Below are 16,311 nucleotides of genomic sequence, written 5' to 3'. Positions count from 1 at the left end.
TTTAAGCAACACTCTATCTTCATGGGCCTCCAAAGATCATTTAGAACCAAATCACCACCCAAATAACTAAATGAGTTAAACAATTAGTGTTTTTCAGCATTATCCATATGGGTGTTAAAGAAAGTCTGCCTAAAGGGATAATTTTTTTTTTTTATAATTGATACTTAACCATTCCTTCTGTTAGCAATTAGCCAACAGGTTCAATTGCTCATTCACACCACTCCCAGTAGACTTTCGTAAAAATCCAACAAAGAGAAAGGATGTTTAGCTTCCATTTTTGCTACAATAACAAGGTATATACTTAGTTAACCTAAAATTTGTCCACCTGCTTAAGTTGAGATGGAAAGATAATTACTTAAGACTTCACATAGTTAAGGGTGGAAAAAAAGTTACTTCTATCCATTAGATCCTAACACGTTAAGAATCTACATTGAAGTCATATGCACTTATCCATAGACCTTAAAGGCAAATAATGAATTAATAAATACCACAAAAAGTCTTAAATTATTTTTATTTCATTGTCTTTACTAACTGAATAAAACATAGCTGTGGTACAGTAGAAGAGCTGTGGTTAAAATCAAAATCTTTTGCATTAAATATAATGAGATTGAAAGTATAAAATGGATAGCCCTGAATCTATAATTTGTTGAGAACACAGCAGATGTGCATAAGTGAGGAATATCTATTTAACCTCATACCCTTATATGATGTGGAGACTGAGAACTATCTGTTTATTAAGTAGTCCATACTTTGAGTCCAACATAAGAATCAGTGTTCTGGGAATTAATCTATTTTAGAAATCTTGAGGTCATCCTTAAAAACAAAAGCACTTGATAGTAAAACAACCTTTAGTGGGACTTGTTCAATTTTAGTGATTAGAGGTGTGTTTAAAAAAGGGGGGAGGGACACCTGGGTGGTACAGTTAGTTAAGTGTCTGCCTTTGGTTTAGGTCATGATCTCAAGGTCCTGGGGCCAAGCCCTGTGTCAGGCTCCCTGCATAGCTGGGAGTCTGCTTCTCCCTCCCTCTCTGCCTCTGCCCCTCTCCCTGTTCATGCACACTCTCTCTCTTTCTCTTTCTTTCTCAAATAAATAAAAATTTTTAAAAAGAAAATTTAAAAAAAAAATGAAGTTGCTGCATCCAAGATAGGGAGGTGATGAAGTTTTTGACACAGGAGGAAAATCTTGCAGAGCTTTAGGTTCTAAGAGAAATGAATGCACTAAAAGCAGAGCAGTAGGTTAATAAGGTGGCTAAATAGGAAGCTACATGCTCTCCTTCCCTCAACAGACGCCAAGTTAACAACAAATGGACCATCATACCTCTGTGAGAATTCTAGAGGCCTATTGAGAAGCTACAGTACCCAGGCCATAATTGTGGAGAGACTGGTAGGGCTGGAAAATTATCATTTTGCATCCAAGTAAGGACTTACTTGGGCTAGAATCATCAGTGGATGTTAAATCTAGGGGGTAGTTTTGATGAATAGCAGATAATACATGGTCTCACAGTATCTCTCCACCGACTGCATACAAATTGCAAGAAAAAATAAAGCCACAATTATACAATGGAATATTATACAGTAGGAAAAAAAGCAGTCAACACCATGACCAAGGTAATCAAGTTAACTTCACCAATGAGGAACAGAAAGATATCGTGTGTCTCCATATGTGAAATCTTGAGAAGAACTCATCATCATCTATGATGTATTTCAGCCAAGCAGGCATAACCTGAATCTAATTATGAAGTAATACCAGCCAAACCCAAAATGATGAATATTGTTTTCAAAAAGAAGAGAAGGGGGAAACCTGGGTGACAGTTGAGCATCCAACTCTTGGTTTCAGCTCAGGTTGTGATCTCAGGGTCATGGAATCATGCCCCATGTCAGGCTTCCTGCTCACCTGGGAGTCTGCTTGAGATTCTCTCCCTCTCCCTCTGCACTTCCTCCAACTCACGTGCGCTCTCTCTCTCTAAAGTAAATAAACCAGTCTTTAAAAAAAAAAATAACAGAAGAGGAAAATATTCTTCAAATATGTCAAGGTCATGGGGAGAAGTTAAGTTGGCAGGATAGTAGGGAGACCCTGGGCTTGCCTTGTCTCTCGATTGCAGCTAAATCAACATCAAATCATTTTTGAATAACTAGGAAATCAGTCTGAGGATTAAGGAAACAATCTGCACAATTGGACAGAGAGAACATGGCAGCTGTAAGTTTGGAGACGTGAATTGGGGGAGAGAAGAGCTACAGTGCTGTGAAGGGGAGGGAGCCCTTTTCATGGAGAGAAGTCAGGGAGAGCGTGGAAGAGAGAGCAGCGTGTAGGGTTTGTGCAAGATGCCATGGTGTGGGGGTCCCCTGGGAGGGGAGATTTTTTTTCATTCTTCCATGAGGGCCTCCTGAATGGCAGCAGCCGTGAGTCCCCTTCCTCAGGGATAAGAAAGAGGGTGATGCCATCTTCCACACTCCACTCCCTTCCCTGTCCCCCCCACCGCAACACATAGGCATTGTTGGACTTCAGAGAGAAACACAGCACCTCCAGTGGAGGCTGGGGTCACTTAACACCAAATCCCACTCTCGGACTTCCAGCAGGGTCATCTTTACTAGGGCAGGTCTGACTGCGAGCCAGCTCACTGAGTTTCTCCCTCAGAAGACCAGCACAGACCCCCACATGTACCAAGTCTACTGAAAATAGAGTGCTCTCCAAAGCATCAGCTTCAGTTCTCGGGGAGCTAGGATCAGGCTTTCCTTTTTTAAAAAAAAAAAATATAGGGCGCCTGGGTGGCTCAGTAGGTTAAAGCCTCTGCCTTCTGCTCAGGTCATGATCCTAGGGTCCTGGGATCGAGCCCCACATCAGGCTCTCTGCTCAGCAGGGAGCCTGCTTCCCTTCCTCTCTCTCTGCCTGCTTCTCTGCCTACTTGTGATCTCTGTCAAATAAATAAAGAAAATCTTTTTTAAAAAAAGTTACTTTAAAAAAATAAAATAAAATAATAAAAAAATTTTTTTTTAATTTTCTTTATATATATATTTACACACACACACACACACATTCTAAGAAGCATTGTCATACAAAATGAGGTACAAAGTATCTATAAATTCTATAGAGATAAAAGCTGCCAAATGTTCAGAACTTTCCTTCTTCCTCTTATGAACACACAAAACCAACAAGTAATATCTGAGGGACTATAAATCTATACAATGATTCTTTTTCAGTTCAACATCAGACTTAACATGAAGGAAAACCCAAAGGTTAATACTTTCTGAAGAGATATGGATCAAAATTATTGTCAAGTAAACTGATATTTATTTCTTTAATCTTATATTGACGTGACTATACTCTACATTTTAATCAGAAATATAGAAACTAAAGAATAATTCATATTGTGATGCCTTCCACCTCCCACAATTGGAATCATCTTTTTAATTTATTTATTTTTTTTTTAAAGATTTTATTTATTTATATGACAGACAGAGATCACAAGTAGGCAGAGAGGCAGGCAGAGAGAGAGAGGAGGAAGCAGGCTCCCTGCTGAGCAGAGAGCCCGATGTTGGGGCTCAATCCCAGGACCCTGGGATCATGACCTGAGCCGAAGGCAGAGGCTTTAACTCACTGAGCCACCCGGGCACCCCGGAATCATCTTTTTTAAAGCATTATTAATGCAAGGCATTCCCAAGAATTTCTATTTCTTGAGATAAGAATAAAACTCTCAAAATCTATGCATCTATGCCTCTCTATAATATAATCTAGAGGATCTGTGGCACACAGCACCAGCAAAAAGGAGCATAGTTATCACAAGTAATAGGCAGCTTTTCAATAATTGGCTCCACTATAAAAAGCCTGCAGTTAGTGGGATTAGAACAGATTTATTACCATGGTTCAATGTATTTAGCAAGGAATAACTCTTGAAAGTTGAATTAAGGTAAGTTCTTAAATGATAAAATCATGTAACTTTACTGTATTTATCAGCCATACTGACTTTTTTAACTCATGTTTTTGTTTTTTTAGTTTTTTCTATAAGTGATCCATCTTTCAGAAGCCATGAATTATCCTGGATGTCTTTTGCTTCCTTCCGTATTCGAAAAAAGACACATATTCAATTGCAGTTTCAGCCTCTTTCTGCAGATGGCATCTTATTTTATGTTGCACAGCACTTAAAAGCACAATCAGGTAAAGATGGCAGGATGTTTATGGTGGAGGGAATTGGGACCCTAACATATTCCCAGTAGTCTTTTAAGTAATGTGTAATGGAGTATTTTTATTTTTTTAAGTCACTGAGCCTATAAAATATGTAAATACTTGATACTTATATGTTCTGTTATCACTGCAAGTGTATGTTTATGAACTGACTCTCTAACTATAAATTTCAATAAAATAGCAAGAGTTTTAGAATTAAGGTTAGCAAAAACCAAATATAGTATATTCTCAACTGCATAACAATCCCATCACAAAAGAGGTTAAAGCCAAGTATAATAGTTTTATGTCAAAAGGAACAAAATATGAATATAAGAAATAAATGAAAGGAAGTCACGATTGATATATTTCCAGTAAATCCATCCACATTTATAGCTCCAAAAATTTTCTTTAAGTTATTCAACATGTTATCTACATAGTAAACCTAGGATTCACATTCCAAAATATGTTTGTAAAAATATTTTTAACTATAAAACTAGCACAATTATTGCAGAATAATATGGAATAGAAGTATCCATGTAGTATGTTGCAGTTTAAAAAATTGTTTTTGAGTTTTTATTACTTTACTGTTGATTTTCATTTTCATATATCTTTCTCCAGAATTTTGATGAAGACATCTGCATTTATAGTTACATTTCTATTGAAAAATATTTTTAAATTTTACATTTGGCTTTTCTTTCATCTTGTTTCTCAGAAAATGAAATTTTAGTATTGGGAAATAATTAAATCAGTTTTTGTTTTCCACAGCCAACACAAATGATACCCTGATTTTCACAAGCTAATCTAAGTACCTCTTTTGAATGTGTCTTAATATGCTGCTAAATGATTAGAATATCAGAGAACTAGACTAAAGTGTTTCCATCTTAATGCACTGGTGAAATACCTTCAAAATAATTTCAAAGAGAAAAGATAATCTTAAAGAAAAAAAGATAACATGATTGTACTACAAAATATATCTTAGAAGAGATTTGTTTTCCTGAGATTTTCTATTTCATTTTAAATTTATGATTAAATCTCCCTGTGAAAATGTCAAATAAAAGAATTGTCCACAAACTTTCTACTTCTAAATCAAGAGACATTAAAAAATCAACTTTAGTTATGTTTCCCATTAAAAAACTCAGGATTAATCTTTGTATGGTTAAGGGCATAAAATCAGGATATATTTGGCACTGTACTGGTGAAGATTGTCATAATGTAGTTTTATAATTAGTACACTAGATACATATTTATGTTTATGTATGTTAATTAAAAGCTCATACACATTAATATACATAGGAGTCCAAAAGCATATTTTTCTTACATTTGTTATTAAATGGCACTTCATGTCAGTCAAGATTTTCCTTTTTCCTGCCTCAGACACTGTTTACAAAGAGAGATGAAAACAGATATATCAGTTTCATGTCATGGTTGGTGCTGCATCTGACACTTAAGTAAGGGAATCATGAAAACTCTAAAATATTAAAAATCTAAGCTTCACATTCCCGGACTCAGATTAATCTAAAGGTATTTATCAGATGAAAAGCATTTATTTATTTATTAGTGTTCAGATGATGTAATGAAGTGGTAAAGTATATTGCATTTATTTACAGTTGCATAAAATACAAGTGATGTTTTCATACTTTGTACCTTCTTTAAGAGTTATGTCTGATGTAAACATTAACTGAGCCCTCTGATTCTCTGCTGAGAGGAGCTTCTCCTAAAAAAATGCCCACTAAATACACAATGTAAAAAAATAAATTGGTATCAGCAACCAAATAGGTTTTCATATGTGAAAAGCCTAAATTTCACAGTTTATAAGGTATCTCTTATCTCTGTAGAGGTTAATAATTTTAATAATCTCAAATAATATAAAATTTAAAACAAAATGATAATTTCAAAATTATCCTCATTGATTTGAGATCTTTGATTTTGGAAAGAGATTTTAAAGAAATATACCCTTGGCACCTGTTCATCCATTGCTGTTAACTATTTCATACCTTAAAGTGTTTTGATACATAAAAGTTACCAATACTATATTAAGCACATATAATCACAGACAGCCTGAATTCACAAAATGTGTTTTTAAAAAAGCCTGGTCATCCACAATGTAACATTAAAAATACTCAAACAAATAATAAAAGATAAGTAAATTAATATTACCTTCACTTTCCTGTTAGGGAGATCAAGTATATAAAATTTCCCTAATATACTTCTTCTATAGTCCCTTCACAAATGTGAGGTCCTAAAAGGTTGCTTTGATCTCTGATGCATGGTTGGGGTGGAAGGTGAGGGGTGGAGGCAATGGCAGCACAGATGAGGGAGGGAGGGTCCTAGACATGGTTGAATAGGCATTAAATAGCCAAGGTGAATTATTTATGACATTCATTCCATTTATGACCTCAGTTTCTTAGAAGTACTGTCCACTTGTGGTCAACTTCTAACATATACTTACCCTAATGGCAGTCTGTACTCATGACCCATGACTACAGCAATGACCCATGTTCTAGACTACTAAAATAAAGATTTGCATAACAAAATCTGCCAATACAGTTACAACAGCAATTTTAGTTTCCAAGGACACAGAGGGGGAAAAGAAAAACACTTTTTGGGGGGTCAGTTCACTGCAAGACAAGAACATACCAACAAAACTGTTAAAGTAAGCCATCCTTGGGGTGCCTGGGTGGCTCAGTGGGTTAAAGCCTCTACCTTCACCTCAGGTCGTGATCCCAGGGTCCTGGGATGGAGCCCCGCATGCGGCTCTTTGCTCAGCAGGGAGCCTGCTTCCTTCTCTCTCTCTGCCTGCCTCTCTGCCTACTTGTGATCTCTCTGTCCAATAAATAAATCTTTAAAAAAAAAAAGTATTCTCTTTGCTCTTAGAGTTGATAACTTAACCAGTGATATTATAGATCACATCTTTAGCTTTCCTAATCATTTTTTAGATATTTTATATTCCATTGTAGCCCTTCACTGTAACACTGTTTACTACAGGACACTCTACGACACAAGTAGCAAGAGAAACTTCTTCCATAATACTGTGAAGATTTGTTTGTGTCCACTTATAGTCACAAAGTATATTCAGAGTGTTATACATTCTTAAAACTTAGTATCAATTATGTTTCATTGTTCTAGTTTCTTTTGGTACAAAATTTAGATGATTCAGTCCACATTTTTCTTTCATATTAAAAGTCTGCAAATGCTGCTTCTCTCTCTTTAGACTCAAAATATTATTCATGTTAGAAAATAGATGAATAAAGTGAATTTCTTCCTTTTTTTGGATTTTTAAAAATTGGTACATCATTATAGGATAAAGAGGTTATATTTCTTGCTTTCAGCTTCAAGCTAGTATTTGAGAAATACTCTGCATCATCTCACCCCACAACTATACAAAGATGAATTTTTTTAAGATTGTATTTATTTATTTGACAGAGATCATAAGTAGGCAGAGAGGCAGATGGGGGTGGTGGGAAGCAGGCTCCCTGCTGAGCAGAGAGCACGATGTGGGGCTCAATCCCAGGACCCTGGGATTATGACCTGAGCTGAAGGCAGAGGCTTTAACCCACTGAGCCACCCAGGTGCTCCACAAAGGTGATTCCTTAATTCAACAGTTATTTATTTAGCATCTAATTATGTGCCAGGTACTATGCTAGGTATTGGAGATAAGTGTTGGGCCAAATCAGACACAGACCCTATTCTCATGAAGTTTACCAACTAGAGGCTGAGGCAGCTGTTAATCAAATAATCACAGATGTAATGACAGATTATATTCACTAGAAATTCTCTGTAAGAAAAATGATTAAGAGACCCACATTTTGCATGGAATCATATAGTTTTCTCAAGCAGAAATCATAAGTGTAGGACTGTAGAATTGCTAGGTCTCCCAACTGTCCTAGAATAATGGTCTGAAGTGGACCACAAGGATGAATAGAATAATGGACAGTATTTGTAGGAAGGGAGTGAAGGAGTGTGGCACTGCCCAAGAAAAAAAGGAAGAGTAGCATGTGCCAAGAAATCTCCTTGGATAAGAAAAGAAACTATGGTTGTGAAATGTTAGAAAAAAAAATGCTATTTTGAGGAAGGTATCTCTATAGTTTGCTAACCTCTTAAAACACTCTTACATTGAAGGGCTGCATTCTTTTTTTTTTTTTTTTAAGATTTTATTTATTTACTTGACAGAGAGAAATCACAAGTAGATGGAGAGGCAGGCAGAGAGAGAGGGAAGCAGGCTCCCTGCTGAGCAGAGAGCCCAATGCGGGCCTCGATCCCAGCACCCTGAGATCATGACCTGAGCCGAAGGCAGCGGCTTCACCCACTGAGACACGCAGGCGCCCTGAAGGGCTGCATTCTTTACTAGGCACCGAGTTCATCTGAATGCCTCACTGCAATTTCATACATATGCTGGTTCGTATTTGTTCAGATTTGTTCACAGATGACAATACAATTTTATATTGTGAAGGAGGGAATCATGGTGCAATTAAAGAACTAATAGAAACAAACCTGGCCAACTCTGGGGGAATCAAGGAACACTTCTCTGAGGAAGCGGCATTTAAACTCTGACCTGAAGGGTAGTAGTCACCTAGGTGAGACGGAATGGGGACGTGAGGGAGTATTCCCAGAAAAAAGAAAACAACATATGCAAAGATTCTGAGGCAAGAACAAGGTCAGTGTTGCTGGAGTAAAGGGATTAGAGGAAGAGCGGAGAATACACTCCAGGTAAATCTCGAGAAAGGGGCAAGGGACCCACTGAGGTTCTATACATGTTAAGGATTTTGGGCTCTTATCTCAACAGCAATGAATGCCATTAAAAGGTGGTATAATGACCAGATCTTTTCATTTGAAAAGATCATTTTAGCTTCAGTGTCGATTCTAAAATCAATAGAAAGGAAGTGAGGAGGCTCTAGCAATCGATTAAGCTGGAGAGGACAGTAAAACTAATGAAGGTGGCGTAAGCAGACAGAGTAAGAGGTTTACAGTGAACCAAATGCTGATAAATCTGTTTCATTAGAGACCTATCTTTGATAAACTGATTATTGTGGAACAACAACAAAAAAATATATGGAATTGAGGATCAAACCTAAATTTTTGGTTTGAAGAACTGGAGGACAAGGGAGTGACTCACTGGGTTTGGAAAGACCAGAAGATGCCAGGTGTGTGGGAGGAAGTTCACAAACTGAAATATGAACTTTGGAGTTTGATGTGCCTTTAAAACATCCAAGCGGTGATCTCAGCTAAGGATTTGTGTCGTAGATGGAACGTGACGCGGAGGACATGGCTGAAACTTTGGGGAGCATACACTGTAAGAGGTGTTATAGCACCAGAATTAACTGCTCTTAATCCTCGTGCTTACTTCTTCAATCTCAAAAACAGAATCAGCAGCTTGGAGTAACACATCTAAGTTACTTTTTACACATTCATCCTTAACTATATAACATCGTTAAAGGAAAGCCTCACTTTAACTGAAGAACCACAATACATTCATTCAGTGTGAAATATTTACAACTAGGAAAAACTTACGTGGCCAATTCCTGAATAATACAAGATGTATGTACGAATATATAGATATATTTTTATCTGTAAATGGAAACAAAATTCTCTAACATTATTGTAATCAAAACTATTGCTTTTTTTCCCCCCAAAACCAAAGCTTACTCAAATGGCCAAAGGGCAAGAGTTTTTAATGGAGCAACATTTTACCGTTACTAATTAACTCGTTTTCTTTCTCAATAGGTGATTTTTTATGTATCTCCTTAGTAAATGGTTCTGTTCAATTTCGCTACAACCTTGGTGACAGAACTATCATTCTAGAAACTCTCCAAAAAGTTACTACGGATGGAAGTACTTGGCATGTGATTAAAGCAGGAAGAGTCGGTGCAGAAGGCTACCTGGATCTGGATGGGATAAATGTAACGGAAAAAGCCAATGCTAAAATGAGATCCCTGGACACAAATACTGACTTCTATATTGCGGGAGTGTCATCCTTAAATCTTGTAAATCCTATGTCAATAGCAAGTGAACCTATAGGTTTTCATGGTTGTGTTCGAGAAGTTATTATAAATAATCAAGTATTACAACTAACTGAATTAGGAGCAAAAGGAGGTTCAAATGTAGGTGACTGTGATGGGACACCCTGTGGGTATAATGTGTGCAGAAATAGGGGTGCATGTGTAGTAAATGGCACAACTTTTTCTTGCAGATGTTTGCCACATTGGGCTGGAAGTACATGTGACCGGTCTGTGTATTGTTTGAATAATCTTTGTCTTCACCAATCTCTATGTATACCTGATGAGTCATATTCTTACACTTGTTTGTGTGCTTTGGGTTGGGTGGGAAAGTATTGTGAAAACAAAACTTCATTTTCAACTGCAAAATTTATGGGTAATTCTTACATTAAATACATTGATCCAGATTACAGAAGGAGAAACCTTCAGTTCACTACTATATCCTTAAATTTCAGTACTACTGAAACAGAAGGCTTAATTGTATGGATAGGAAAAGCTCAAAATGAAGAAAATGAAGAAAATGATTTTCTGGCAATTGGTCTCCATAATCAGTCCTTGAAAATAGCAGTTAATTTAGGAGAAAGCATTTCTGTGCCTATGACCTATAACAATGGCACATTCTGTCATAATAAATGGTACCATGTAAGAGTAATTCAAAATCAGACTCTTATTAAGGCCTACCTAGATGACAATCTAGTCATCTCTGAGGATATTGACCCCCACAAAAAATTTGTTGCTCTAAACTATGATGGCATTAGTTATCTAGGGGGCTTTGAATATGGCCAAAAGGTAAATAAAGTGACTCGAGAGATTTTTAAAAGAGCTTTTGTAGGCAAAATTAAAGATGTATTTTTTCAGGACTCAAAAAAAATTGAGCTAATTAAATCAGAGGGATACAATGTCTTTAATGGAGATGAACAAAATTAATCATATAAACTATTACTTGTGATTTTAATTTACAAAATGTATGTGTAAATGTAGTTGTTTCAGATAGTCATTTCTTTGGCACTCTGTAGTCTAAATGCTACACATTTTTTTCTGTAAGTTTATAAAATATAGCTAAGGAAACGATTTGTTTTCCTACATCCAATATATCTGTAAATATGTTGATTCCAAAGTTTTAGCCCCATTTTGTGTTTACACATCTGTGAATTGTTTTTAAATAAAATTTAGGTGGGATAAATGATACACAGAAAAATAAATGAAAAAGCAAATAACCATAGGAAAAATAAAAATTATATTAAAAATATATAACTATATTGTATTTCATGGCTCAGTTATGAATATTTACAAAACTGAAATAATGTGAAATTTAAATATGGACTTGAACAAAAAGAAGGCAGAGGTGGAGAAAGGCAGGGTTGGCTGGTGAGGGTTAAACACTTATCTTCCACAGTAAGACATTAATAGCTTTTTCAACTTTTTTTTTTTTTTTTTTTTTTTTTTTTATTATATACCATGTTACAAATATGAAGGCAAACATCCTAAGAAATGGCTAAAAGAATCAAAAATAGTTACCTCTGGAGAAAAGAATAGTGCAACACTGTGTTGGGTTGTTGTTATAAACCCTACAGACTTACTTGACCTTTTAAACCAGGTACTTCTATAACTCATCAAATATAAAACAAAACTTTATTTACACTTAACTTTGAAGTCTAGAGTTCTCACAATTGGGCATAAAGCAGGTTCTGAATAATGCCACTGATTCTCTCTGTACCACTAAAAGCATAACTTGTGAAAGTCCATTTTACCCAACCACCATTTATTAATATACTTGTGAATAGAATTTTCTCTCCCCACCCCACTCCACCACTGCGGATGGGGAAAGTAGTTATTGCTGTTGCTGTTATTTAGGATTTTTAGAGTTTAATATTTGTGACAGTTTGGCCACCAAGAAAGCAACGGAAACCACCAATGACACAATGCACTAATAGGTAGGACTATGTGGAGAAAAAAAAATGATCTTAATAAGCAACTTGTAGACTTTTGAAAGGAAAAGTACATAATTTTCTTATTAAATGGCGAAGAGAGTTTACAAAAAGGACTGGTGCATGGTTAACTTCTCAATGCTATTAAGCAGGATCTGCCTCTGCAAGTTCCAGTCTGTACAAAGAAACCAGGTAAGCAATTTATCATTTGAAGAATTTTAGATTTGGGGGGCAGGGATTGTTTTTGCCACACCATTGCAATCAGAAAGCTGTAAATGCCCTTGGAGGGCCCCAGAACTAAAGTGAAGAATTTTGGCACCATTCAGTGGGACACAAATTGTCCCCAAGTATATTAACATTAGAAAACGTGTGTGAACAAAGATAATGTAAAACTGCAGAATGTCTAAATATTGATCCAAAGTAGTTTTTTTTTGTTTCGTTTGAACAAAACCCATGCCAGAAAACTGCCCAGTGTTTGCTGAAAAACTGTGACCTAAATTTGTTTTGCATTGTATCATTTAACTTTGCTGATATCAAGATAATGATACCTGTTCTTAAATTGTTTGGATGACTGATAATTAGATCTAACTTCAAAGATATACATTTTATGTATACAGGTAAGAAAGCTGTTCTATGTAAGGCTACCAAAGCTTCAGTGAACCACACCTCCTGTTACAGTAGGCCATGTATTCCCTCAAAATAAATGCAGAGTCCTATCCTTAAAGCAGCCCTTCCCAACATTTCAGTGGACCCCTGAAAGCCCTTAAGTTTTCTGGGGATCCCCTAGAGTACTTCTTTTCTCAATGACAATTCCATGTGAAGTCAGATTTTCTTCATGTATTTCAAACAAAACAACATATTGCACAACACTGAATGCAGAGGCATGTACGGGAATCCAGCTGTGTTAAGTCAGACTATGGAGATGTGCAAAAATGAAAACAATGACATTCTTACTAAGATTAGTGTGAGTTATTTTTCATACAAATGTTATAGTAACATAACAGGATCATTGTTAAATATTTTTAAAATTGTAACATTTAATTTCTAAATTGCTAAATGATATAATCCATATTTAGGGTTCTCAGTAGTTTTGTAAAGGTTCCTGAAACCAAAGTGTGTGAGTTACTGCTTTAGAGCTGCTTCTGACAGCTGCAATTTTTACATTAAGATGTGACCACTTGTCTTCTATACCACACAGCAAGCTCCAAGAGATGGGAGGCCAGCTAACGGTACTGCTCACCACTGAATTCCAAAAATCTAGTACAAAATAAGAATCTAAAACTGCTACCTAGCAATTCCCTGTAGGTTAAAATGGTTTGGTGAAAAAAAAAATGTTTACCTTTAAAATCTAAAATATCATGTGGTGAATTATCACCATTATTCATTTTTGCTATTATTGGGATGACAGTGTTTAAGATTTCCTGTGATATGCTTTTTCAACACAAAATAAAAATTGATACAGAAACCCTTTAAGATAACCTTACTATAAATGTTAAAATGCCTCTGAAACAGTGTTGAATGTGAACATGTTTTAAAGTAAAGGTGAAATAACTACTAAGCCAGGTGGTGGCCATGTTTACCATTTTATTTTTTAATTTATTTGAGAGAGCGCGCACCAGCATGGGTAGCGGCAGGCAGCAGTAGAGAGAAGAGCAGGAAGCCCCCGTGGTGGGCTCAATCCCAAAACCCTAGGATCATGACCTGGGCCCAAGGCAGATGCTTAACCAACTGAGCCACCCAGGTGTCCCATTGTTCACCTTTTTGAAGATTCTAAGATTTGTGTATTAGAGAGAGCCCAAGGGGCGGGGAAGGACAGAGAATCCCAGCAGATTCCCCACTGAGCGCTTGCCTACTGTGGGGGCTCAACATGGGGCTCCATCTCCCAAGAGCATACCTGAGCCCAAACCAGGAGTCTAACGCTTAACCAAATGAGCCTCCCAGGCACCCCTTAAAGATTCCTTTTAAAGAAGGTGCTGCAAAAAATCATTACTTTGCAGGATAAAGCATTCTTTTTTAAAATAAGGAATATTTTTTAAAAACAACCTGGGCAGATATATCCATACACACTGAATTATTTCCCAGAAAAAGCAAAGGCGTTTGGGGATAATTGTAGTTACTGAACTCACTGCTTTAAGTATATATGTTGGAGTTTCCCCCAACTCTTCTCAATCTGTAGACTCACGTTTTCACTTTTAAGCTATAAACCTAGTATTGCTTTATACATGAATTACTTAAATTCTTAATGAAGCAGGAATCAAAGAATCAGGGTTGGCACCTTTTTAAAAGAAGTAACCAATTCTATTCATGATTTGCTTGGGAGACAAAGGTCAGTAGTTGATCATGTATATTGCCCTTTGTTGTCATTAGTTAAGTGGTAACCTGACCAATGCTTTATAGGGATCTGAGGCTGGAACAGTGCAAATGGCATATTTAAATGCTAAAATTAAGTAAGCTAAATTAATAATTAGTTCCATTAGCTGATTCATTAGCTCTCCTAATGCATTTAATTCATATTTATCTTTAAAACACAGCTACTGGGACATTTTGTGGTGGGGTGCACAGTAGGTCAAGCATCTGCCTTTGGCTCAGGTCATGATCCCAAGGACCCTAGGATCCAGTCCCACATTGGAGCCTGCTTCTCCCTCTCCCTGCCACTCCCTCTGCTTGTGTGCGCTCTCACTCTGTCAAATTAAATCTTTAAAAAAAAAAAACACTATGAAAAAACTAAAAACATCTGATTTTAAACTTACCAGTTAACTAGTTTTCTATAACACATAAACACAACCAGTGCCAAGTGGCTAAACTGTCAATTCCATTTTGTTCTGTTACTGATATTTTTCTTAACGCTTAGACATATTTACTATGGCTTGAGATGTTAAAACTCCAAAAACTTAGTACACCCACAAATAAGCTGTAATTAAAAAATCAATAATTGTGTTAAGTAGAATAGCCCCTCAAAGTTGCTTACATCCTAATCCCTGGAACCTGTAAATAGTTTATATGGCAAAAAGGAACGGAGGTCACAGACGGCATTTAGGTTGCTTATCCGTGGATCTTAAAATAGGAAGGTTATCTTGGATTATCTGGGAGGGCCCAATGTGATCACAAGACCCCTTAAGAGCGGAAGAGGGAATCAAACAATTGGAGGTGGCAACATGAGAAAGACTGAGCCCACATTGTTGGGTTTGAAGATGATGGAAGGGGCCATGAGGCAAGGAAAGTAGGTGGCCTCTAGAACCTGGAAAAGGCAAGGGGGATGGATTTTCCCCTAACACTTCCAGAAAAGTGATGCACTCTTCTGACCCCTTGATCTCAGCCTGCTGAGAGCTGCTTCAGACTTCTGATCTACAGAAATGTACAATAAATTTGTGTGATTTTAAGCCACTAGGTTTTGAATAATTTGTCACAGCAGCAATAGAAAACAAGCAATAGAAAATAAGACTTGGATTTTAAGTGAATATAAACTTTGCAAATCTATACAAAGGACTCACACAGGTTTTTGTGTCTTCTGTTCACTTTGAGGAGTTGGGTTGTTCAGTAAAGGGTTTCAGACAGGTTGGTGGAGTAGAGAGGAAAGGGGATATGAAAGGGATATATAGTAATCTGGCTCTCATCTCTCTCTCTCCTGTTCTCAATTCTCATACAGCAGACATGCACACAGACCCTGGAGAATTCTATCTCAGTTCTCTGAATTCCTGGAGAAGAATTCAGAGAACTGAGATAGAATTCAGTTCTGACAGTAGCAGTCTAATCTTGGGCAAGTTTTTAAATTTGTGTTAAGTACAAATTTCCTCAAGAGACCTCTAAGGTAAGTCTTCTTCACCTTTCAGGATGACCAAGGCTTATATAACCTGCCCCAACACAAGGTCTGACATACAGAGGGTTCACAGAGGCTTGCTTACTGCCAGAAGAATTACAAGAGGTGGACTTTTTTAGTATATGTGCTGCCGAAGCGAGCACAAGGTGGACTTTTTAAGTACCGAGACACCCTGGTACATTTTACTTAACAGAGGTATATATAAACCATCTTAGGATGGATCTAAATTTATTTAAAAAGCATCAAATTGTTTTTAAAGAGCAAGTTTTCCTTAAGACGGCATAAATAAAGATGAACTTTATTTAACTCACATTTAAGTAAGGCTAGTTACAGGTGAGACTTAAAGACTGAGAATGTCTTTGGATCTACTCATCGAAAACCTTTCTTTTTCCCTTTTTCCTCATAAGTTAAAATC

General features: G+C 36.6%; 1 protein-coding gene across 1 annotated transcript in view; it reads left to right on the top strand.

Annotated features, from left to right (window-relative positions):
• EYS (eyes shut homolog) overlaps positions 1-11,367 on the top strand; it is a 1,637,266-nt gene extending 1,625,899 nt beyond the window's left edge. The window contains 2 exon segments of the mRNA XM_032341352.1: positions 3,991-4,152; positions 9,880-11,367. Coding sequence (XP_032197243.1) covers positions 3,991-4,152; positions 9,880-11,078 — 1,361 coding nt within the window. The 3' untranslated portion in view covers positions 11,079-11,367.
• The last annotated feature ends 4,944 nt before the right edge of the window (positions 11,368-16,311 follow it).

This window comes from Mustela erminea, chromosome 4, assembly GCF_009829155.1.
Source record: "Mustela erminea isolate mMusErm1 chromosome 4, mMusErm1.Pri, whole genome shotgun sequence".
NCBI classification, from domain to species: Eukaryota; Metazoa; Chordata; class Mammalia; order Carnivora; family Mustelidae; genus Mustela; species Mustela erminea.
This window is presented reverse-complemented; position numbering and strand designations above follow the sequence as displayed.